General features: G+C 35.6%; 1 protein-coding gene and 1 long non-coding RNA gene across 12 annotated transcripts; one reads left to right on the top strand and one right to left on the bottom strand.

Annotated features, from left to right (window-relative positions):
* Positions 1 to 800: 800 nt before the first annotated feature.
* LOC110865402 (mediator of RNA polymerase II transcription subunit 15a) lies at positions 801 to 7,262 on the bottom strand. Of its 2 annotated transcripts, none has more exons than XM_022114646.2 (10): positions 7,096 to 7,262; positions 4,952 to 5,048; positions 4,500 to 4,584; positions 3,598 to 3,668; positions 3,421 to 3,495; positions 2,511 to 3,338; positions 2,144 to 2,407; positions 1,797 to 1,979; positions 1,429 to 1,517; positions 801 to 1,159 (listed from the first exon to the last, which is right to left on the bottom strand). In XM_022114646.2, the coding sequence occupies exons 1-10, from the start codon at positions 7,206 to 7,208 to the stop codon at positions 943 to 945; spliced, it is 2,022 nt and encodes a 673-aa protein (XP_021970338.1). In that variant the 5' UTR covers positions 7,209 to 7,262; the 3' UTR covers positions 801 to 942. The 2 variants fall into 2 exon arrangements, with proteins under 2 accessions (XP_021970338.1, XP_021970339.1); XM_022114647.2 differs by having other exon boundaries at positions 4,500 to 4,575.
* A 1,138-nt stretch (positions 7,263 to 8,400) lies between these two features.
* Positions 8,401 to 11,982, top strand: LOC110865401. Of its 10 annotated transcripts, none has more exons than XR_004860814.1 (6): positions 8,413 to 8,767; positions 8,853 to 9,071; positions 9,154 to 9,537; positions 9,691 to 9,783; positions 11,262 to 11,349; positions 11,592 to 11,982. It is a non-coding gene; the product is annotated as an uncharacterized LOC110865401 (long non-coding RNA). The 10 variants fall into 10 exon arrangements; XR_002550642.2 differs by lacking the exons at positions 11,262 to 11,349; positions 11,592 to 11,982 and having other exon boundaries at positions 8,430 to 8,767; positions 9,154 to 9,211; positions 9,287 to 9,376; positions 9,448 to 9,537; positions 9,691 to 10,957; XR_004860811.1 differs by lacking the exon at positions 11,262 to 11,349 and having other exon boundaries at positions 8,401 to 8,767; positions 9,691 to 10,801.
* The last annotated feature ends 12,264 nt before the right edge of the window (positions 11,983 to 24,246 follow it).

The raw sequence follows: 24,246 nt of genomic DNA, 5'->3' as shown, positions 1-24,246 counted from the left end.
TTATGGGGCAACTTCACGCCCACTTCACCTTCCACTATACATGATCTAATCATCATATGTTTTTATGTAACTGCACGACGGTTATATGTGTATATATATTTAGATCGTGGGATGAAGTCAACATCCCAAACTTAGTGTAACTATTCTTTCTAGAAAGAATTTTTCGGTAACGGCTGCGATTTTTTTATCTCAGGTTGATTATATGGCTAAAATTGGTTATTGTTTCTTTAATGAGAACATAAGAGTATATACTTACAATTTTTTTCATAGTATCCAATTTGACGCGGTCAACTCTTTAGATGCGGTAGTGTACACTCTGGTCGCGGTTCATCCATATTTTGACGTCGACTTCTTATAAGAAGCGATCAGAAACTACGTCTTATGCTCTCTATCACCGTGTCTCATAAAGATTTCTCCACTCAGGGCCGGATCTGAGAATTCGTGTACCCTGTTCGAGCTCGAAAAAATGTGTCCTTAGGCCTTAACAAAATTGGGTATTGGGCTCACTAAAAGTTTAAACCTAATGCCAAATGGGTTAATAACCAATATAAACCATAAGAATAGTTTTGTAAGAGGGTCTATCTTGATGTTTGTATGAGTGTACCCTATTAAAAAATATTTTACCTATACACATCAGGTTTTTTTCATAAAAAAGTGTGCCCCTCAAAATATCGGGCCCTGGCCGGTGGTCCTCCCCGCCCAACCCCAGGGCCGGCCATGTCTCCACTAATGTAATATAGTGACTGCAGAAAGTTATTGTTCCTCAAAGATTATGAAAACATTCAACCTTCTTATAGAAGTAACGCAGGTAACATTAGTTGCATATATATTATTTAAGAGTTTTTTTGCCATACTATAAGCTAACACACCACGACAACCACAGAGAAAAAGTACACACATTTGAACTCCATAACGATTTACAAGTTTTCTTTTGAGGACTAGTTAGTGGTGGAAGAACTTCAGAAAGTTGTCCCAGCTTCCATACTTTTCACTGAAACTTTTTCCACCTTTTTTCTGTAGGAAACTATTAACTACAGCTCGAGCACTAGCATCCCAATTTCTTGCCATATCTCCAAGAGAATGTATCCCAGTAATCCCGCAAAGTGAAACATTAAACTTAATCAGCATTTCGTCATACAGCGTCCCCCAAGGTTCATTGCTACCACATTAGTACAAAAAGATTCACATATATTAATTTCTCTATATCAATACATATTTGTTAATATTAGATATTAGATATTAGATAGAATATATTAATTAGTAAGCGTTAATTGTATTTATGTTTACCAGAAGATATGATTTAAAGAGGATATATTTCTATATATAGTTGATTAATAATACATAATACCTGAGAGGCCGGGTTGTTATTGTTTTATATATGGTCTAGTTAATCCTAACTTTTCTCTTGAATGCTTTATTGTCACTTACTTCAATACATCAAGGCTCGATTTAATCATTTTAGGTGAAGATGCTGGATAATTATCCGGAACAAGAAGCAGTATGACAAACTCCGGCATCTGTATAAAGAAGCAAAGGGAATTTTTTAGTATAGAAGCCACATGTGTACATCAAATGCAGATATAAAATGTATTCTTTCTTATTTATTCTCCTTTTCTTGTATCAAGTATACGAATGGTGTAATTGTGCAGCTGATATTAACCAAGTTTCTCAGTGTAAAATTCGTAGTAACGTGAGTAAATTCCTTCTTATCAAATTCCATAAAATGCTTTGGATATGTGAATTTAAGCTTTGAAAACTGCATTTAGTAACGGATTTCGGGTGCTGCAAAATTTTACCTTTTCAGATGAAGCACCTTTCTGTGGACCGAGTAGGGAACAAACATTCCTGAACAAGCACTTCACTATGGTCCCTTCATGAGCTCCAAGTATGTTATTACCATCTTCAGAAGGGTCTATCTCCATCGATGTCTCAAGTAGCTTGCTGTTAACCTCTTTGATCTCCTCCAATATTGCAGGATTCTTCAATTAGAAGCACATACATTGCAAGGAGATTAACACAAGAAACATGAAGAGAATCAAAATAGTAATAAAAGTAATAAATGCCACCAAGGAGACATCAAGTATAAAAACATGATATGAATCTCCATGAGAAAACTTGCAAGTTATTTATGCAATATAGTTACCTCAATCTTCTTCATCTTGTTCGTTGATGATTCTGTTGAGCATTTATCCCTTCCTTGAGAAACAAACTGATCACTATACGCTAATGGGACACTTGACTTGCGTTTCCTTTTTTTTACTGGCTCATGATCATACTTAACGTTCGTTGCATCTTGTATATGGGTACTAACTAGATTTGGAGGTACACAATGTGGTATGATATCAGTCACCTTTTCAATTGAGCTAATGTCAGTCAAGGAAGAAATCAGTGCAGTTGATGGTTTCACCTGAAATAGGAAAACAGCTATAGCAATCAGCACAAAAGAAATATAATCTTTCAAAGACATAGTTAAAAAGTGTTCTCAGATCATATATTAGAAACAAGTGTACCACTTCGGTCAAATGAAAAGCCTGATCTTTTGAGGTTTCTGGTTCTTGTGAAGGTGGATCCATGGGTGTTTTAGATGGAGCTGATGTATTAGAAGAAAGTAAAAAAGGAGAACTAGCTGTTGAGTGTGGAAGAGAACACTGAGTGGATGTACACTGGTTCCCTAATCCTAAACCCAAAGGAGACATCTCATGGCGCACTTTTGATCCAGTAAGCTCATCCGTTTTGTGCATTGGTGCTTTCATTTTTTCAAAGTTGAAATTCTGATTCGCCACAGGTGGTTGGTGGATAAGTGGTCCAGATGGAAAATTAGTAGAAGTTGTGTTTGAAAACACACTGATTGGATAACTGGACCCGATAACACTACTAGTCATTGGTCCCAAATGTATCTGTTGTCTTGTGCTTGGAACACTTGGATGTGGAACTATTTGGAAAGATGTAATGGTTGCTAAACTTGGCATTCTTGATTGTGATGGTTGCGGGCGTGGTCTTTCCAAAGGAAAATTATGATTAAAATTCCACATGTCGACTTCTAGATTTGTAACCCTATGAGTTGGATTTGGGGATGGATTGTTTTGCAACCTCATGGCTCCAAGGGGCTGCACCTGTGGTCCTTTAAGTGGCTGATGGGCAGGTTCACGGTGCAGAGAATAAAAACCATGGTTGTACATGTGGTAGCTCACATAGTTAACAATCGTATTCATGATATTATAGATCATCTGTTCATTATTGGGAAGCAAATCCGCTCTGGTGATATTCAAAAATGTCATAATCCTTCCCAGATCAGTTATGACGCTTTCGTAGTAATTTGATTCATCCATATTTGTTGCCTGCAAAGGATAATCACGCCTCAATAAAAGAAGAAGTTAGGTGTAAATAAATGGTGTTAAAGATGGTATTATTGAGTTGGACCCAAGTGCGCATCTCCGCGGCTTTGTAGTTCATTTTCAATAGTTCGTTGTGGTATCTATCCTTCAATACTTTGATCTGTAAATATTAAATAACTTTGAATTAAAGATATGATAAAGATGCATCAAATGAACAAATAACACAATATATGAGCAAAAAGCAGGAAATCATGATAGATACCTGTCTTAAGATGTAATGATGATGTGCAGTGGCTGAACGAAATTGTCCATCGGTGGTGAACCCCACTGGATCTGCTGATTAAGATCAAAATTCATTTAGTAATCAGTATGATAACAAGGATTAATTAAAATCACGCGAGTATAACAGGACCAATAATAGACCAATCTAATTCAGTTATGGTTCTTAACCGAACTTGGAGTGAGAACCAAACACAAACTTGGAGTCTTTCAATCTTAAACAACAAACGATGCCGTGTACTAAAATGTTGAATGCAACCAATCCTAGCATGCACTAAAAACTACGCTAGACCCTGTTGGGCGGGCCCATCGGGTCTTGACCGGACGCAAACCATTTTCTTATTTTCTATGTTAAAAACTTATTTTTTTTTATTTGTTTTAAGTTATAAATAATATTAATCGCTAACAAAAAGAATACCTTAAGTATATTTTGTTTTAAGAACAATAAACTAAAATTTAACTACAAATATGGCTTTGATCTACAAGGACTAACGGCAAGGTCTTTGAACATTTCGGCCTTAATCAGGGTTTTGGCCTTAAATCAGTCTAACAGGACAGGTCTTAGGGTCAGGCTCTCCAGAAAAACATTGGGACGATATTTAATTGGACTATGACCATGGGCCTTTTCCAGATTAACAGTCTCGGGCCTAGGACATTTTGTTCATACCTAGTGTATATCATGCAATCTACTGTGTTATTGAAGTTTTCAACGATAGCCGTTCTTTAATTTATGATGTAGCCCACAACATGAACATAAACAACAAGTATCATAACATAACTATATGAAAGAGGTATCAATTTGCATGGTATACCACCAAAAGCAAAGTATGTGCAAAGAATGTTCTGCATATTTACATGTTCTAAGCTAATAGCTTTCTGAGTTACCTGGGAAGTTGAGATTAATATAAGTCTCTTGTTGTCGCCCTCCTCCTGATATCAAGTTACCTGAGCTTCCTGTCACCTGTTGTAACTACAACGGATTTTGGTTAAGGTTTTTTTGGCATTTGTACTCAAGTCATAATATATTTTTCCATAAGAAACTGCTTAAGTTAGCATATAGTACATATTTATTTATGTTTATAAAGCAATCTTTTAAAATGGAAGTTATTTGTTGATAAAGGTCAACTTGATCATATAAAGATCAACAACATTTGTGCTTTCCAATTTGTTAACCATAATAATGGCGTTGTAAAAGAGATTTGTATACTGATACATACAATTATAAGTGATAAACCATCTCTTTCAATAAATCCATGTGACGCAAAAGTATAAACATGAGGCTTGAACAATTAAGACAGTTACAAGCATTAAGTGAATAAATGACTAAATCAGCATACCGCATTTGAAGACTCCCCTCCCAAATTTGTACTGGCAATTATAGATGGCGTGGAGGGCTGACTAGGATTATTTGGATTTATGGTTGTAGCGTCCTCACTAGCCAAGAAAATAAACATAGATCTTACTTACAACATCAGTAACCGAAAAGAAACATTAGTACTTAAACAACAAATGAAAAACATTCAAAATTTAATGCTAACCTATTAACTGATATGTTCACATTCTTTTGCAAATATACAAGAATTGGCAATAAACACCAAACAATTTTACATTTTTTAAAGCCACACCTGGTGTCCTTTGTCCAAATGTAAGAATACTAGGGGCTCACTTTATTGTTGGCAAGCATTGTCCCCTTTTCCATTGGGAACTTACGGGAACTCACGCGGAGACCTAAACACCACATAAATACACACGCACGCAAGCAAAGCGTGTTCCATGATCCAGTGACAGATATATAATGTAGATGACCAGTCATGTTCACAATTAAGATAAATCCAAATTGGTCACATAGATGTGCATAGTAAAAGCATAAGGAAAAAAAATGTGCGTAAGCAGACGACAAGCAAAGTGTATTTCATGATCCAATGACGTATGTTATGCTCGCAATTAAGGATATTCCAAAAGATAATCGGTCACGTGGATGTGCATACTAAAAGCATATGGAAAAAATACGTGCGTAAGCAAGCAACAATAAGGACACACATAGAAGTTATATCTGTTTCTGGTGCAAATAAATGACAAAAGAATGCTGCCATATGACCTATAGGTGACAAACACGTATCGCGTGACGGACTTAATACCCTTCTAGGCCTTATGTACAATTAATCAACTGTATACAAATTAACCTACAAGACTGTCATTTCCTAAGAACTTTCTCAAATGTCCATTGTTGGCTATAACTCTTGTTGTTTAACATTACTAGTGAACGATGTGATTATATACAATATAGTATAGATCACTAATAATGGTGACCTTTTGATGAAAGAAATATATTGAAGCCCTGGCTACAAACCTTATCAAATGTTATAAAGGTCAATAAAGATAAGCTATTACATCTTTTTTAAGTAAATGGTTGCATACAAAGTATTAAAAAAGCAACAGATACTGCCATGCTATAATAACTTCTTTTGTGGTACCTTCTATCTTTTTTATTTGAATTCTTCCCAATATATAAAGAAAATATTCAACTTTTGTTCATCCTAGAATAACCATCAAGGAAAGCCGTCAATGTTTATAAACTACACACTTCTGAACAATCTTAATACCATAGATTAAGCAATCATATATAAGAAGTAAATCTGGCACGAGTAGCGATTGTAAGATAATTAAGTAAAACCTTAGAATAATTTAAACCAATTTATCATAAATGTTGTAACATAACCAAAAAATGACAAATTGACAGCTTCCCACACAACAACAAAAATAACAACAATAAAAATAAAAATAGTAACAACAACAATAACAATAATAATAAAATTAAAATAACCAATGGGGTGGTGATCTATTGGTAAAGGGAAAACCTTTAAACACCTTGAGGGAAGATCTTGGTTTCAAGTCACACAATAGCAGGAATAAAATAAATTTGCCGTTAAAAAAATTAAAATAATAATAATAATAATAATAATAATAATAATAATAATAATAATAATAATAATAATAATAATAATAATAATAATAATAATAATAATAATAATAATAATAATAATAATAATAATAATAATAATAATAATAATAATAATAATAATAATAATAATAATAAAGAAAGCATAGCGAATGTAAAGAGAATGACAAATGAAATTCGGTAAAAGCCTCCATAACAAACCCTTGATAAATTTCTGCAAACAGACGTAAGAATCGATCGGTTCTTAACACACATATATGTGCTAAAAGCAAATGCCTCAATCACATATGCATATATAATCAAATTTTTGTTTAATGACTCACCATTTGGAAAATTTTCTATTCAAAGACAATTCAATAACCTTTTTCAGAAATTAAGATTATTTATTATAATCTAAAAGTACTGGAAAATAATGAAAATTTAATTTAAACAAAACATTCCATTCAGACATTACCACAATCACTCAAACACACAAAAAGTTATATCAAGAAATTTATTGAAATTAAATAATCAATAATTTACCTAGAATTAGTCAAAGCATCAGCCAGTTGGTCTTCAAACAAGCTCTCGAAATCAATACTATCCAAATCAAAGTCCCAATCAAATGCCGGTTCACTGCTGTCGGTATTCATCATGCAAAACCTGCAACTTCAGCCAAACAGAAAAGAAAACAAAGATTAAGTATTCTGAGTACAACCCAATTGAAAAGAACTTGGGTCTGTCAAACCCTAACAATATCAGTCTACTATGATCATTTTATGGTGATGTGACGGACAGCTGATGCTAGCAGAAATTAAGTCTGATTCTACGTGGCATTAGCTACTTACTGCTGTCGGTGTGGTCAATTCTAAATTTAGAAAGGTAGGAGAAATCTGATGCAATCAACGTTACAATTTGGTGAAGCTATATGGAGTTTATATATATATTTTTTTGATGAATTTAAAGTGGTTTTTTGCATTGTGTTTGCCTATGAAAGTTTGCATATATACACAGTGGCGGATCTAAGAACTTTTTTCACTGGGTTTCATTTTTACTAATTCTCACTATTTTTTTTCCAAATCATACGCGGTTCTCACTAATTTTTCTCATTTTTTCTAAACCGAATGGGTTCCTGAAAACCCACAAAAGTGACCTAGATCCGCCCCTATATATACACCTACCCTATTTTTAACGGCAAAACTACGATACTCCTAGTTCTGCATTACACAGGACTTGAATTATTCACCTATAAAATAAATGGATTTAGCTAGGCTCCCACGCTTAAACAAGTATATATATCGTGTAAATACATACAATTAATCTTATTAAGTATAATAAATATGGAGTTACATAACAAGTTTACTATGATAAATATAACTAAATATTATATTACACTACACATGCATAAAAGTTTAACTATAAATAAAAATATAAAAATTGGAGTTAATTGCCCGGATGGTTCCTGTGGTTTCACGTTTTTTCACGTTTAGTACCCACCTTTTGAAAATAGCATGTATGCTCCCTATGGTTTGTCATTTTATTACTCGGATGGTCCCCAAACATTTACTCTGGGTACTATCCGAGTAACAAAATGACAAACCATAGGGAGCATACCTGCTATTTTCAAACTAACTGACATCTACTCAGTGACTATCCGAGTAACAAAATGACAAACCATAGGGAGCATACCTGCTATTTTCAAAAGGTGGGGACTAAACGTGAAAAAACATGAAACCACAGAGACCATCCGAGCAATTAACTCTAAAAATTGTTATATATGTGTGTACAAAATATAAAGACTATATATATCTATACTACTTTAATAAGCATATAGGAAGGGCAAGAATGGTCATTTGCCATTGTACAAACATTTAAAGCACATTGTACAAACATCTTAAGCACAAATGTGTTGAAAATACCTTTTCAACACACCTAGAACTCTGTTGGGCGGGATTTCAAAATTCAAACACCCATTGTCAGATCTATCTTTTCTTCATCTAATCTACACGCCTCTCTCTCCTTTTCTCTTGCTTTTTCCTCTTTTCTCCTAAATCTCACGCTTTTTCCCTCTTTGTGTTGAACACCGATGATGGAAGAAATCCCATTCGTTTCGCAGCTTATAAACACCGATTTGAAGAAATCCCCACCGATTTGCAGGTTTGTTCTCGCACGTGGCACTTTCGGCACCGTCACCTCCTCTCAAATTTCACTTTCGGTACAGTTTCATCCAATTTTGATTCTTTGTTAAGATTAATCTTACAATTTATCACTAGCTTTCTCTTTTTGGTTTTGGTTACAAGGTTGAACAGCGGCAGTGACAATTAGGGTGTTAAGATCTAGGGTTCCGACAAAAACGGAGATGGTTACAGTTGGATTTCATATTCTGGTGGCGATGACTAGATTATTGATGAGGTTTTGGTTGGAATTCGCGACTGCATGCTCAAGTTTAGGAAAACAAGGGTTTGGTAAGTAGAGATTCCGGAGATATATGGCATAAACAAGCTTTCTATAACAACAAGGTAAGAACCAACACCAGTAAATCATTTATTTTCTTCAATTTCAGCTAAAATAGGGGACTTTGGTTGCTGTTTTTTTTTTCAGAAGTAGAAGGCGGAGGTGCTGCTAGGCCCCAACTGTACAAGATTTGATATTTAAAAGTGTAATTAACACCGTTTCTATGGGCAAATGAGTCTGGCCTTGGAAAGTAAGACAATTATGTTTGTTATTTTTACAGGAGATGTTGATAATTTATGGGAGATTGAGAAATTGAGATCAGGATTGATGAAAACTCACACAATTGGTCATGGGTTTATCATGTGCAAAGGTGTTAATCATTCATATCATATTTTGTTTCAGACACGTATTTAATTCATCATTTGTGTTCTTTATTTTTAGGGGTTTCTATAATTTGTCAGAGCTACTGGACATAAATATGGATTCTGCCCAATGACAACGTTTCAGGTTCATGAATATTTTAGGCCTAAGGTGATACACATTGCTACATTAATTCCGTTTTCCCATGATTAATAATACCATAGTTGCACAATGAACTGCTTTACAATACACTGTTCAAACTGTTGTTATTTTCCACTAGCTTTGTGATAAGTATTGACTTAAGTTTATGGCTTGTGGTTTCAGGTTATGTTGAAGTTGGGTGATATACATAAAAACAAATTTCATACAAGATAAAACAAGGGGAAGCTTTGTCTCTTGTGTCCTGCCTAAAAAGAGGTAGAATCTCATATCTAAATAGCATATGTTACTGTAAAAGGAGGTTTTTCTAGAGAGTTTAATTAATGTGTTGCATGACTGGCTTGAATTAATAGAGGTTTCAGTTAAAAAGAAGCAGGTAGAATGCCTTTTCACTTAAAAAGAAGCGGGTCGAATACTTTTTCGCTTAAAAAGAAACGGGTCGAATGCTTTACCGCTAAAAAAGAAGCGGGTAGAAACCTTTTTTGCTTAAAAAGAAACGGGTCGAATGATTTTTTCGCTTAAGAAGAAGCGGGTCAAATGCTTTCTTGCTTAAAAAGAAACAGGTCGAATGCCATTTCGCTTATAAAGAAGCGGGTCGAATACTTTTTCGCTTAAAAAGAAACGGGTCGAATGCTTTACCGCTAAAAAAGAAGCGGGTAGAAACCTTTTTTGCTTAAAAAGAAACGGGTTGAATGATTTTTTCGCTTAAGAAGAAGCGGGTCAAATGCTTTCTTGCTTAAAAAGAAACAGGTCGAATGCCATTTCGCTTATAAAGAAGCGGGTCGAATGCTTTTTCGCTTAAAAAGAAGCGGGTCAAATGCTTTTTTGATTAAAAAGATACGGGTCGATTGCTTTTTCAATTAAAAAGATATGGGTCGAATGCTTTTTCACTTAATATGAATCAAGGTGATCCATCTGGCAGAGGTTTGGGATTTAGTTACGTTCGCACGGCTCCAAAGGCACCGGTTTCCAAGCCGACAGTCTATGCAAAACATGGAAATGGTGCTTATATTATCATCATATGTCTTTATGTTGATGATATGATCTATACCAGTTCTTCTACAAAAATTTTGCTTGAATTAAAACAAAAAATGGTCACTGAGTTCGAAATGACAGACATTGGGAAGCTAACATACTTTATGGGACTAGAAGTACAGCAAAGATCAGATGGCATTTACTTGTCTCAAAAGCAATATGCTAAGGATATATTGAACAGGTTTGGAATGGCTTCATGCAAGTGTAGCCGTTACAATCCCGCGCAGAGTCAGTCAAATAAGTTAGTGAATCTTTTGTGGTCATTTTGGATAACACGGATTGTTAGTAGAAGGTTGTTAGGAGTGTTTGTTTGTTTGAGTCTTTGAGTCTGCTGTAACCTGCACTATATAAGCTGGTTCTCGGTTATTAATAAAATACTTTGCAATTACCTCGATTACCTCTCTTTTACCAACAACTCCTAATATGAATCAAGGTGATGTTTTTATAATTTATATCCATTCTATCTAAATCTATTTCAATATAGAGCTTATATGCATGCTTGCATTCCCTTTAGGTCTCATAATATGCTTTCATTCGGTTTAGAACTTCTAAAATGCTTTCATTTTTTGGTAAATGAGGTAAAAAAATTCATGTGATAGTATAGATGCATATGCCATATAATAGAATTAGTATTTAAATGGAAACTAATAGTATCAATTACGGTGATGCTTTTTAATTTGTTTACATTTTTCTGAATGTAGTACATTGCCAGTCTTATGCATGCATTAACATACTGTCATGAGAAGCATGTTATCCATCGTGATATCGTTTGAAACTCTTAAACTTTCTGTGAGTTACGCAACATGAAACTTGTCTCTTCTGTAGTTTTATAAATCAAATTAATGAAAAGATGAAAAGAAAAAAAACCCTTAATTTTAAAATTTGAGATCTGATGGCTGGGTCGATTGAAAATAACGGATTTTGGGTGGTTTGTTTAGTCAAAAAACAAGAGACACACAATGTGTGGAACTTTAGTTATGGTGGATCTGAAGGCAAGGGTTTTTATTTCAATATCCTATTGAGATTTTCAGGTTATTCGATGACAACGGACACAGAAATTATGGTGGATCTGAAGGCAGCAGAGGTGGATATGAAAATCAACGGCCGTGATGCAATAGGATTCCGGCAGGTATTTGGGTGACCAGAGTATGACGTTCTAGCTTTTCCCAATGATATATATAACTTCTGTTCAGATTTTACCTTATTTGAAATCTTGGGGCTTCCATTTTAAGTTTTTCCTAATTTTATAATTTTGGAGGATACGTAACTTGCATTTTGTAGGGTGGATTTTGGATCAGACTTTGTTTGGTTCAAAAACTGAATTGTTTTGTTTGTATCTGTGTTAATTGTTTGGTGCTTAAAACCTACTGGATTTGTATCAGTTGAGTTTTGACTTTTAAGTCATGAAAGAGTTTTTGAACATACTGGATTTGTTGTTTGGGTTGAGACGTTGAAATCGAGATTGGGTGAATTTCCTTTGTTTACTCCAACCAATAAAAACTCAATATTATAATTGAAGGTCAAGGTCTATTTGTTCAGTATGATATTCTTAGTTCCTTTTACTCCACTTTCTTTGCGGCTGCAAAGGTAGCATTGGTTAGGTTGACCATATTTGGGCATGTCTCATGTGGCAATTTCAACCTATTTGTTTATGTGTAGATTAATTTATTATGTTTACTGCCAATTGTTTCCTCAGATCTCCCCCTTAAAGAAATGGGATTTCCTAAGTCTTTACAAGTTTATAATTGGTTAAATGAGTGCCGCTAAATATTTAGGTAAGTATTTTATTCATTGGTTGAAACGCGTGTTTAAGTCCGACTTTTTAGTTGTCCAGCTTTAAACATGAGTCTTTAATCCTTTTGACCCGTTTCCCTTTCAATCTACTTTTATTAGTTGTAAGTGGTGACCCGTTAGAGATAATATATAACCTGAAATGACCCATTCGTAAGTATTGAACCAAATTGCTATTTAAGTTGTTAATCTACAGTTGTCTGAATGGACTTATATGCGTTACCACTTGCATACACTGGTGTACGTAGCTTTTAAGCTCAAGGCATCATTTTTACCCCAGTTACTACTAAATGTCTGAACGGTTTGATTTGGATTCGGTTTCATGTCAAACGGGTCAAATAACTGAAATATAGCTAAAACGGGTCTCTGTCATATGGATTAGAAAACGGCCAAAGTCTGTTTATAATGCGTTCAACCTTCCAAGTTGTTTTTATTGAGTGTTCTGTAATCACATATATAATACACTAATTATTTACATAAGATTTCACAAGGAAGTGTTTTGCGGGTCCACTAACCGACCTACAATATATATCCTGCTGAAACCTGGGCACATTACTACATAGTTAAACCACCTTAGTTGACACATAATTTTATGATGGTTAGCCACATATTCAAAATCAAAAGAATTTCATACGTTAGTCATGTGTAACCCAACTAAACCACACATTTGAAAACAAGGAACGTTACAATCTTTGTATTGTCTTCCCATTTAGTATTGTTTTAAATTAAATTAAATATATTTAATTAGAATCAACGGAAAATGACACTATCGAAAATCTAACAGAAAACGAGTACAATGATGTAATATGTCCACTCTGCCAATGACACTTATACGTTTAGTAACTTGGTCAACAATTGTTTTTGGTTTTGATGATAACTGGATGAGTGTTTGGGGAATGGTTTAGGCTGATATGTAGATGTACATAACAATTTTAATAATAAATTAATTAAAAATACAAAACTCTAAATCTAATAATATAAGTTGGAGATAGAAGAAAATCATATACATAGAGAAAATGATTCATGGAACTGTGATAAGTGGGTTGAAGACGGTATGGATGAGCTCGATACCAATCAGTACCAAAATTCACAAAAAACGGGTACCGAAATTTTGGCATACACGAGAAGTAAAAAAATTACTCACAGATGTGTTTGTATAGAATTTATTTTATATCATTAAATCATAGATGCGTTTGTACAAGATTTTGTTTGTTTCCTATATAGAAGAGCTATACAGTATCATGGCCGAAACTTCAATGGGGAAAGGGGTGTCCCCTTTTCTCTTTGTAGTATTTATTTTACCGAAATTTTAAAAATTTTATTTTGTAGTGTAACATATTGGATTACGAGAGTACCTTAACCGAAAATTTAGAATTTAGTTATGACCCACCTAAACTGAACCTTCTCATGCACACCCTTAGAATTACTAACAAGTGTTGTGTTTTCCGTTGTATCGCGAATTTGGTTTTGGTTATGGCTCAAAACCGAACCGCCCCGTACATAGCCCTAAACTTACCAACCTAAGTGATGTTTCCCGCCGCATCGCGCGGGTAAACGACTAGTATATATATATATATATAGGTAGAAGATCCTGTAAAAAGTGCTCAAAGTGTAAGAAGTGTGAGAAGTGTATTATAACACTATATATAATACTATATAACACCATATAAACACCGTATAACAATATGTAACACTATATAATACCATATAACACTATGTAACACTATATATCATTATATAACAAATATAACACTATAGGTTGTCTGATAGCATGTCTATGATAGATGTATAGTGTTATATTTGTTATATAATGATATATAGTGTTACATAGTGTTATATGGTATTATATGGTGTTACATATTGTTATACGGTGTTTATATGGTGTTATATAGTATTATATATAGTGTTATAATACACTTCTTACACTTCTCACACTTTAGGCCCTTTTTACACTATCCTTACCCTATATATATATATATATATATATATATATATATATATTAAATAATAAGTTTATTTAACTCAAGTTTGATCCACGAGCCAAACTCAAAACCTTTTAAATGAGTTAGGCTTCAGCTTAGATGAGCACGGGCTTGACTAAACTAGTTAACACAACTTGCATAGAGTATAAACATAAGGGTGGAGGGTATAGAGGTCGGAGAGTTGTGCGGGGAGGGTATGACATCGATCGGTGACTATACCGTGGGTTTGGGGGAAACCGATGAGGAGGAGAGAGGTTGCCATTTTCGGTGGGTGTTCACCGATGTGTTTGAGAGGAGAGGAGAGAGGAGAGACCAATCAAGGTTTTTTTTTTTTTTTTTTTCTTTAATTAAGAGGTGTTTGACTATACCTAGTGATTGAGTATAAAATGGGGAGTAGAATGGGGAATTGATAATTTAGGGGTGTTCAAAACCGGATATCCGAAAATTCGGATATCCGAATTCGGATATCCAAAATTTTCGGATACCAGATTTCACTATCAGCATCCGAAATTTCGGATATCCGAAATTTCGGATATCCATAGTGAATCGGATATTTAAAAATCCAACCTTTTATTTAATTTTTTTTTCATATTCGGAAACGGATATTTTGGATAGTTTCGGATATCCGAATATAAGTTTTCGGATATTTTCGGATATTTTTCGGATATTTTCAGATATTTTCGGATATTCGGATATCCGAAAAAAATAAAAATTAAACTTTCGGATATTTCGTATATCCGAAATATCCGAAAATTTTGAAAATCACTATCCGAATCCGAAAAATTCGGATATCCGAATTTCGGATATCCGATTTTTCGGATATTTCGGATTCGGATATCGGAAATTTCGGATCGGATTTTCGGATACGGATAGTTTTAAACACCCCTAGTTGACATAGCATAATATTATTTGGTAGGATTTCACTCAAACACCCTAAGTTGTTTGACTATACCCTCCAGCCTAAGTAAAAGAGCAAAACGCTCTATGCTTTAAGTTAATTGGGATCTGATGAGTATATGTATAAAGTTGAAGGTATTTTTTGAAAGTTATGAAGAAGATTTTTTTACTAACAATTATTAGATTTTTTTAGAATAAATGTATCACAACCTATGTACTACAAGTTTAATTTTTTTTTTTTTTTTCGGTTGTGAAGCAACCCACTTCAACTCGAGAATAGTAAAGAGGTAAACCAAATTGATATTACTTCTAAAATGTGTTAATGTAATAGTTGACTTTGTATATAAAGACAAATGTGTATAACAAACTTTTGTTTTTTTTATGTTTAATTAGTTAAATTAGGGATGGTTTTTCTTTTTCCAACTACGAGTATTCATACATGTATTTGTATCGATTTTAGGTATTTAGTACATGTATCGGTACCTAATTTTATTGATTTTGGTATTCGTTACATTTGGTATTGGTACGAGCTGAGTACGGGCACGGGTAAAAATGGGTACTGGTACCGAATTTTATATAGAACTTTAAATTTTTTTATATTATGTTTTATTTCGTACCACCCTCACACCAAGTGAATACATGTGTGTGTATGTGTGTGCGCACACGCATGTGGGGGGGGGGGGTGTCTGTGCATGCGCGTATTGAAGATCATCATAGAATACTAAATTTATCTGAGAATTAAAAAAAAAAGAAACCTAAATTGTTTAATTCATTGATCAATGATTCATATTCATATTTTATAAATTTAGTACTTCTTAGATATATACAAATGCATATGTATATGTATTTCTTAATTTGTTCGTATGTTTTCACAACAATTTAACACATGGATATTGATAACATAACCTATATAACATAAAAGATTATTAGAGAATACCAAATTGCTTAGACCGAATGTAGTGGGGCGTTTTTTGCCCCGAAAACGCCCTCACCTTCGCCCCCGTGGGCGTGTTTGGCCAATTTTTTTGTCTAGCGTGTTTTAAATAACACTATAGGGGCAAGGTTTTGACCAATCAGATTCATTTCCATTTTTGTAAAACCAATCAAATTTTTTTTTATGTTTTTTTTATTTAATTTTATTACAAACATAATGCCCCACAATGTCCACATCTTCATTACACCCATTTTAGAAAACACCCAATAATGCTCCATTGCTGACTGGACTGCCACATAGCGCAAAACGCCCAAAGATGAATCATGCCCACTATGCATGGTCTTACTGGAAGAAAAAAAAAAAAAAAAAAAAGCAAACCTACATTCTATAAACTCATGATTATGAAAAAGAATTAACTCATTGATAATGGAGAGAGGTAAGCCATATTTGAATTAGTTCTAAAATGTTGTGTAACAATTGACTTTGTATAAATAATAATACAAAATTGGAAATTGTCAATAACATTTTTGTTTATTTTTTAATGTTTAAGAATATAATTTTGATATATTTGTTGCAAAAAGAATTTATAGATTTAAAAAAATTGTTGACGCACTTTTGTGTGGATGTGGCTCAGTTCAGTTCAGGTTGGTTCAAGACCGACGTTGCAAGAAGAAGCCTTTAGAATTCTTAAGCAAAGACTAACCCATGCACCCATACTAGCGTTACCAGAAGGAACTGAAGACTTTGTAGTCTTTTATGACGCTTCTAAGTTAGGTTACGGATGTGTATTAATGCAACGTCAAAAGGTTATAGCTTACGCATCCAGACAGCTTAAGAATCATGAAGAAAATTATTCAACCCATGATCTAGAATTAGGAGCTATAATTTTTGCCTTTAAGATTTGGAGACATTACCTGTATGGTAGTAAGTTTACCATATTCACAGATCATAAAAGTTTAAGGTATGTTTTTGGGCAAAAAGAGCTGAATATGAGACAAAGACGCTGGATGAAGATACTTAGTGATTATGATTGTTATATCCAGTATCATGCAGGGAAAGCCAATGTAGTGGCGGATGCTTTAAGTCGAAAGTATCACGAATAGCCAAAAAAGGTACGTTCTCTTAAATTAAATCTACAAGTAGATTTAAACGATCAGATTAGAAAAGCACAAGAATCAGTAATCAAGAAAGATACTGAAAAATTAAAAGGTATGATTAAGGAATTAGAACAAGGAACAGATGGAATTTGGAGATTCCATAAGAAGAGAATATGGATACCTAAATTAGGAGACCTACGCCACCGTATATTAGAAGAAGCCCATAAGTCTAAGTATACGATGCATCCAGGAAGTGATAAAATGTACCAGGATTTAAGGAAAAATTTCTGGTGGATAGGAATGAAAAAGGATATAGCAACCTATGTTTCTAAATGTTTAACCTGTTCGCAAGTTAAAGCTGAACATCAGAAACCCACAGGATTGTTGCAACAGCTAGAAATGCCAGTTTGGAAATGGGAATTGATAATAATGGATTTTGTTACCAAATTACCCAAAACAAGAAAAGGTAATGATACAATCTGGGTGATTGTAGACAGGCTAACCAAGTCAGCTCATTTCCTACCTATGAAGGAAACTTTCAGTATGGAACAGTTAGCTAAATTGTATGTAAATGAAATTGTTTCATTACATGGAATTCCTTTATCAATTGTTTCTGATAGGGATAGCCGTTTTACCTCTCATTTTTTTTCAAGTTTCCAAAAAGCAATGGGAACCAAACTAAATCTAAGCACCGCTTATCATCCTCAAACGGACGGACAAAGCGAAAGGACAATTCAGACAATGGAGGACATGCTTAGAGCTTGTGTAATTGATTTCGGAGGTAATTGGGATGATCACTTGCCTTTAATAGAATTTTCTTATAATAACAGTTATCACATAAGTATCAATGCTGCACCATTCGAAGCACATTATGGACGAAAGTGCTGAACCCCAGTCTATTGGGCAGAAATTAGGGAAAAGCAACTATCTGGACCTGAGATAGTACAGGAAACAACCGATAAGATCACTCAAGTCAAGGAACGACTGAAAGTAGCACGTGATCGACAGAAGAGCTACGCTGATAACAGACGTAAGTCGTTAGAATTCCAAGTAGGTGACAAGGTATTATTAAAAGTCTCTCCTTGGAAAGGAGTGGTAAGATTCATCAAACGGGGAAAGCTAAGTCCCAGGTATGTTGGACCTTTTGAGATTATTAAAAAAATAGGACCTATAGCCTATCAGCTACAACTGCCAGAGGAAATGGCAGGAATACATGATGTATTTCATGTATCTAATCTCAAGAAATGCTTAGCTGATGAATCACTCGTAGTGCCTCTTAAGGATATAGAGGTAAATGAACAACTCAAATTTGTAGAAAGGCCTCTACAAATTGAAGATAGGAAAATCAAGAATCTCAAGCATAAGAGATTAGTTCTGGTCAAAGTGAAGTGGGACTCCAAAAGAGGACCTGAGTATACATGGGAGCTTGAATCAGAAATGCAAAGGAAATATCCACACTTGTTCCAGTAGAGCTCGAGGACGAGCTCTAATACAAGCTGGGGAGGATATAACAACCTGAAACCGACACCCTCGTAATAATTTCCGACACCATAAAAATATTTAAAATGTCCCAATATGTCCTAAAATACACCCCATATGTGAAAACAGGCCCCGAATACTTTAAATATTATCAAAAATAATTAAAAAATGAAATTTGGTGCGCTCGCGGGCCGCGTAGCCCTTTAGCTACACCTACGCGGGCCGCGTCAACTTAAGAATCAAGCTAGCCCCGGTGTTGACACGTGTCGTAACGCGTGTTGAACCTATTGATGACCCGGATCACCTACAGCCCTATTCCCCTACTACGCGGGCCGTGTAAGCCTATGCTTACATTTACGCGGGCCGCGTGAAAGTCGAAAATCAGCCCTATAAGTAGAGGGCATCGGATCTTTAGTCTGCTCGTTCATTTTCATTCTAAAATCTCAAATTTCTGATAGTAGGCATAATATACGGGTATTATACCCCCCTAAATAGCGAGGTTCTACTCCGATGTAAGTATCATAGCCCCTGGAGACGTATTAGATACTCTGCCCAATTGATCTAGGGTTCCGTAACGGCTGTCGTGGTTCTGCCCGACATAGTCGTTGGAATGCCGTCTCGGGGAGGGTATTACTAATGTTAAATTGGGTTATTATACTAGCACGCGTGCATTTGTGTAATTTATAGATTGTCATCAGGAAACCCTTACGGATAATCTAAGACAGCAATGTGAGTAATCTCCTTTTTGCAAATTGTTTTTACAAAACCTCACTTAATTAATTATACATTAAGCAGTTATTGAGTATTTGTAAGGATACAATTACAGTCGGTAAATTTGGGGTTTTGTATACAAAATTTGTTACTACCTTGCGAGGAGTAACATGACTATAAGTCGAAACGACAGTACCGTGTGGTGGTAATTGATATGACTTGGAAACAAATGTAATTGCGGATGCACCCTCAATACTGTACTATGGTTTTTATTAAAAACTTGATTAAACTGGGATTCACTCACCAGTATTTCCCACTGATAAAATATTTTTAAAACGCGTTTCAGGTAACAATATGTGAAAGCCAAATAGACGCCAGCTGGACAACACTAAAGGCTTGGAAAAGTGGCAATAGAGTTATCTAAAAGAAATAGATGTTTTTTCTTAAATAAAAATAGGGTGGATCCCTATAAAAAAATGTGTGTACTGAAAACTTGGGTTTTACCCATGTGTTTAATGTTATGAAAATGTGGTATTTTACTCTGATAAAATATTTCCTAACTACGGTCCTGATGAAAAATTCTGCTGCCAAATTAGACAATAACAGGATACCACCGAAACTGGATAACGGCCGCCCGCTTCCGGGATAGGGGTCGGGGGTTGTGACAGCGGACCCGTTAACAAAAGGCTTAAGCACAGATAAGTTGTATAGGTTGTCAAGAGGAATGGGACTAAAGCCCATAGATGAAGGGAATATGAGGGAAACCTAACCTTGTTGACTGGAGATCCCAAGATCTAGGTTCAATAGGCAAACTTAATCATAAACCCAAAGGGAGTCACTGTGGGGGATGCCCCAAAATCAATGAAGGGAGTTGTATACTTCCTAGTCCATTCCAATCAGTGACGTGAATGAAAGGTTAAGCATGTTGAGGTTAAGGATTTAGAGGAAATCCAAGATTAACCATGATGCTTTTAATGATTCAGAGGAATCACCTATGTTTGAGAGAAGTGGGGTCGCTTCGAATGGATTTGTGGGGAGGCGCAAATCCTAGAGCTCTCGCAGAACCAGGAACGTGTTCCATGACCATAAACGGACACAACCATGAGGACTTGACTCGACTAGGGAGAGTATTGTGTGAATGTATATTGTCACCTACATAAATGGGGGATTGTTCAAAGACACCGCGTCTACAAGACCCTAGGAGGCTAAGTATGCTTCACAAAAGTAGGTTCAAAGGTTACACCTACCTGTCTTGCAATACTCAACTGTTGAACGTGTATCGTTGAAACTTGATAGATCGATTTATATTCATGTGGGGGATTGTTGGAAATTTGTGGAAATAGCATTTTTCACAAATATAGGAAAATGATTTTTTCCTATTTTGGACTAGAAATAAATATAATAAAATGAGTGGGTTTTATATATTTATTTGTGGGTTTGTGTTCTACGTTGGAAGAGCTTCGCAACGAACTAAACCACGTCCAAAATGGAGCTAAGATGAATGAGATATCGATGCTCAAATTTTGGTGTTTGAAACTTGAATGCTGAAAAAAGTGGGAAAGTGGCATCTTGTCCCACAATGGAGGATAGATGAAACTTAAAGGGGTATTTAAGTGGGAGCTCTCCATCCTTATTATTTCATGGAAGCACTCACTAAGTGTACTCGCGAAGGGTGCAGAGCACCCTAACTCGCACTCGCACACGCGCACGCGCGTGGCATGGGCGATGAGGTGCAATGTGGCGCTTTGATGGCGCACTTTGCACTTCGCACGCTCACATCGCCGCGAGCCGCTTGAGCCGCCTTTGTATTTTTGACCGCGTGCGCGTGGTGGAGCACAAGGGTTGCAAGGACCAAGTGGTTGGTGACATGGCATGCAGGTGCATGGCCCTGGTGGGTCCGCGCGCGAGTACACATGGTATGGAGGCGCGCGGTTGCGCATGGTGCATGGGGCCTGATGTGATGTGCGCGGCGCACCAGAGTGAGCCAATACGGCGCGACTGTGTGGCGTGCTCGTATAGGTTCACAGATGGCGTGGCACACGCGCGCAGGCGCGCATGGACCTGAGTCAGTGTGGCCCACGCGCGCATGGTAGTGAGCCAAAAGGACGCACCGCGCATGAGCGTGTAGACCTGCACGCGCGCACCAGTGTTTCTTGTGCGCACGCATGCAGAAGCTTCCAGCAGCAGTTAATGCCAGTGCAGTTACGTTTCAGCATTCGAAACTGACGAAGTTAATGCGTTTGACTGAGAATTTAATGACGAATTAAAGTGCATTGAAGACGTTTAATGCATTTTAATTCTCCCATTAAATTCGTTTTTCAGTTTCTTCAAGACCTGTTGTACAAATAGGAGGCTCCTTCTGCAGATTCAAAACACCGAAATTCACCAACAGCAATACAATCTTCTCTGAGAATTCTCTCTTCTTTCGAGCTTCAAGGTATACCTTCGGGTTGGAGTCAAGGTCGGTAGTGCAACTGCTTGCGGCTGTTGTATCCTGGAAACAAACGAGTTCTCCTGGGAGACTCGAAATTTGTTTTAAGGGACCCGTGTCTAACACGATCCTCAGCCAAGAACAGTTTTTCTGTTCAGAATTTTTCCTGTTTTCGTTGTTTTATTTCAGTTGTAATCGTATTCTTTCAGTTGTAATTCTGTTCTGTATTTGTAATTCAAGTTAATAAAATTTTTATTTAATTTTTACACGAACGGATTCCTACAGTCAGTTGGTAGTTGAATGAGAGTTGGTCTCATGTGTGTCGTCTGTTTATATTGTTTAAAGTCAATCCTTAGTGAGACTTTCATCTGAAAAATTCTCTAAGATTGGTTAAATACATAGCGGTGGTTCTCATTACGCGTTTAGCTATGTTGTGTATGCAGATGTCACATTCGAACCAGCTAAAGGCAAAGTGAACATGACAGATGACAAGTTGTGGAATGACAACACGACATGGATGCAATCAGAGGATCAAGATGATCAAGCTGCAGTTGACCATTCATCAACACCACAAGGATCCAAAGCTTTTAAGATCAAAGATTCACGAGCAACATCTAAGAGGGAATTTGTTGATACACCTCCTGATTGTGACACGTGAAGACTTTCGAAGATCCTGCAACGTGAAGAACGAACCATCACCAGCAACATCCAAGGGGGAGTTTGTTGATGCATATTTGTGTGAATGTGTCTCGTTTCGATTTAGTTCGGCTCAAGACTGACGTCGCAACATTCCTCCGCCATGCGACCTGGAGAACGACCTCTACGTATGACAAAGACACGAGAACAAGAAAGTTAGTTAATTGATGACATCATCATGATGATCTCATCATGTGAATACAAATTCATTCCCATATCGATATGTTATAAAATGCTTATATCGATATTATATATATGTAGGCTAGAAGTTGGTTACAAAGTCCAAATTTACTAAAAAGTGTAAAAGTTATAAAACACCAAAATATCAACCATAAAGCACACCTATAACCCACAAATAGCAAAATGAAGATTACTAAAACATGATATATGTGGGTTGTGTTTTGTGTTTTGGATGATAAAGCTCGGACTATTGAATGACAAACATTATTGTGTTTTATGTTGATTAGCATGTTGTGTTTTATATTCATAGATCTACGATTGTGTGTTTGAAGTTTTTATGGACTATTATGGTTTGAATATGGTGTTTTAGCAGTCTTCACTCTGTTATTTGTGGGTTTTAGGTATGTTTTATGGCTGAAATTATAGTTTATGAATTTTTACAATTTTTAGAAAATTTAGACTTTGTAGCCGAACCCCACCCTATATATGTATATCGATATTCAAGTATATATATCGATATTGATATAATGTCTATTGTTCTGTATATCGATTTAATATGTCTTATGTCGACGTAAGTGCTGGTTTGGATATAAATACCAACATACATATCTATTTTTATAGTGAGAGCAGGTTTAGATAGTTTAGGGCAATATTGTAAATCTTGTAATGTTACTCTGCTGAAATTAATACTTGAGCATTGAGTGTTATATATTTCTTGTATTGATCATGTTCTTGCTTCGATTTGCATACAAACTTTGATTCCACACTTGTTTGTGTGTTCACCAACAATGAATAGGTTTCTCTAAGATCCTCATTAGGGACCTTTTTTTTTTGAACGGCCAACGAATCCTCCAAATGGGCTACTGGCGAAATTCACCACATCGGGATACACCCGTCTCCGAACTGGGGAAAACCCTCACCTAGGGCAGAAGCCTGTGAACACTCGCCCAAAGGCACGACAGTGCGGTGAGGTAAAACCCATTCAGTTCAAGGATCGAACTAGCGATCGCCGCCTACTCGCCTAGTCTCCCATCATCACCAGTGCCGCTGAAAACTAATGGGGAGAAGCAGGAATTGAACTTGAGTCTCATAGAAACACAAGTCTCTCCCTTACCACTCTACCACAAGCTCATTGGCCCTCATTAGGGACCTACAAAAATTAATATAAACTTTACATTTTATTTGTTAGTTTAAGGGAAAATGTCACAAAAATGTAACCAAGTTTATTAAACGTTCCAATTAAGTCATCCAAACTTTTCTTGTCTCTTTAAATAACTAACGTTTAGTTTTATGTTCGAATACTGTGTAATTACTAGGTCACTATGTTATCATTTTCTTATTTTTTTATCTTTTATTTTTAATACTTATAATGAATATTATTTATATGAGGTATGGATTTTATAAAATTAAAACACTTTAATCTTTGAGGTTTCGTCCTCCAAAACCTGGACGACGACATGAGCGGCAAGACGATAAACCTTCAGCCTT

This window comes from Helianthus annuus, chromosome 6 (genome assembly GCF_002127325.2).
Source record: "Helianthus annuus cultivar XRQ/B chromosome 6, HanXRQr2.0-SUNRISE, whole genome shotgun sequence".
NCBI classification, from domain to species: Eukaryota; Viridiplantae; Streptophyta; class Magnoliopsida; order Asterales; family Asteraceae; genus Helianthus; species Helianthus annuus.
This window is presented reverse-complemented; position numbering and strand designations above follow the sequence as displayed.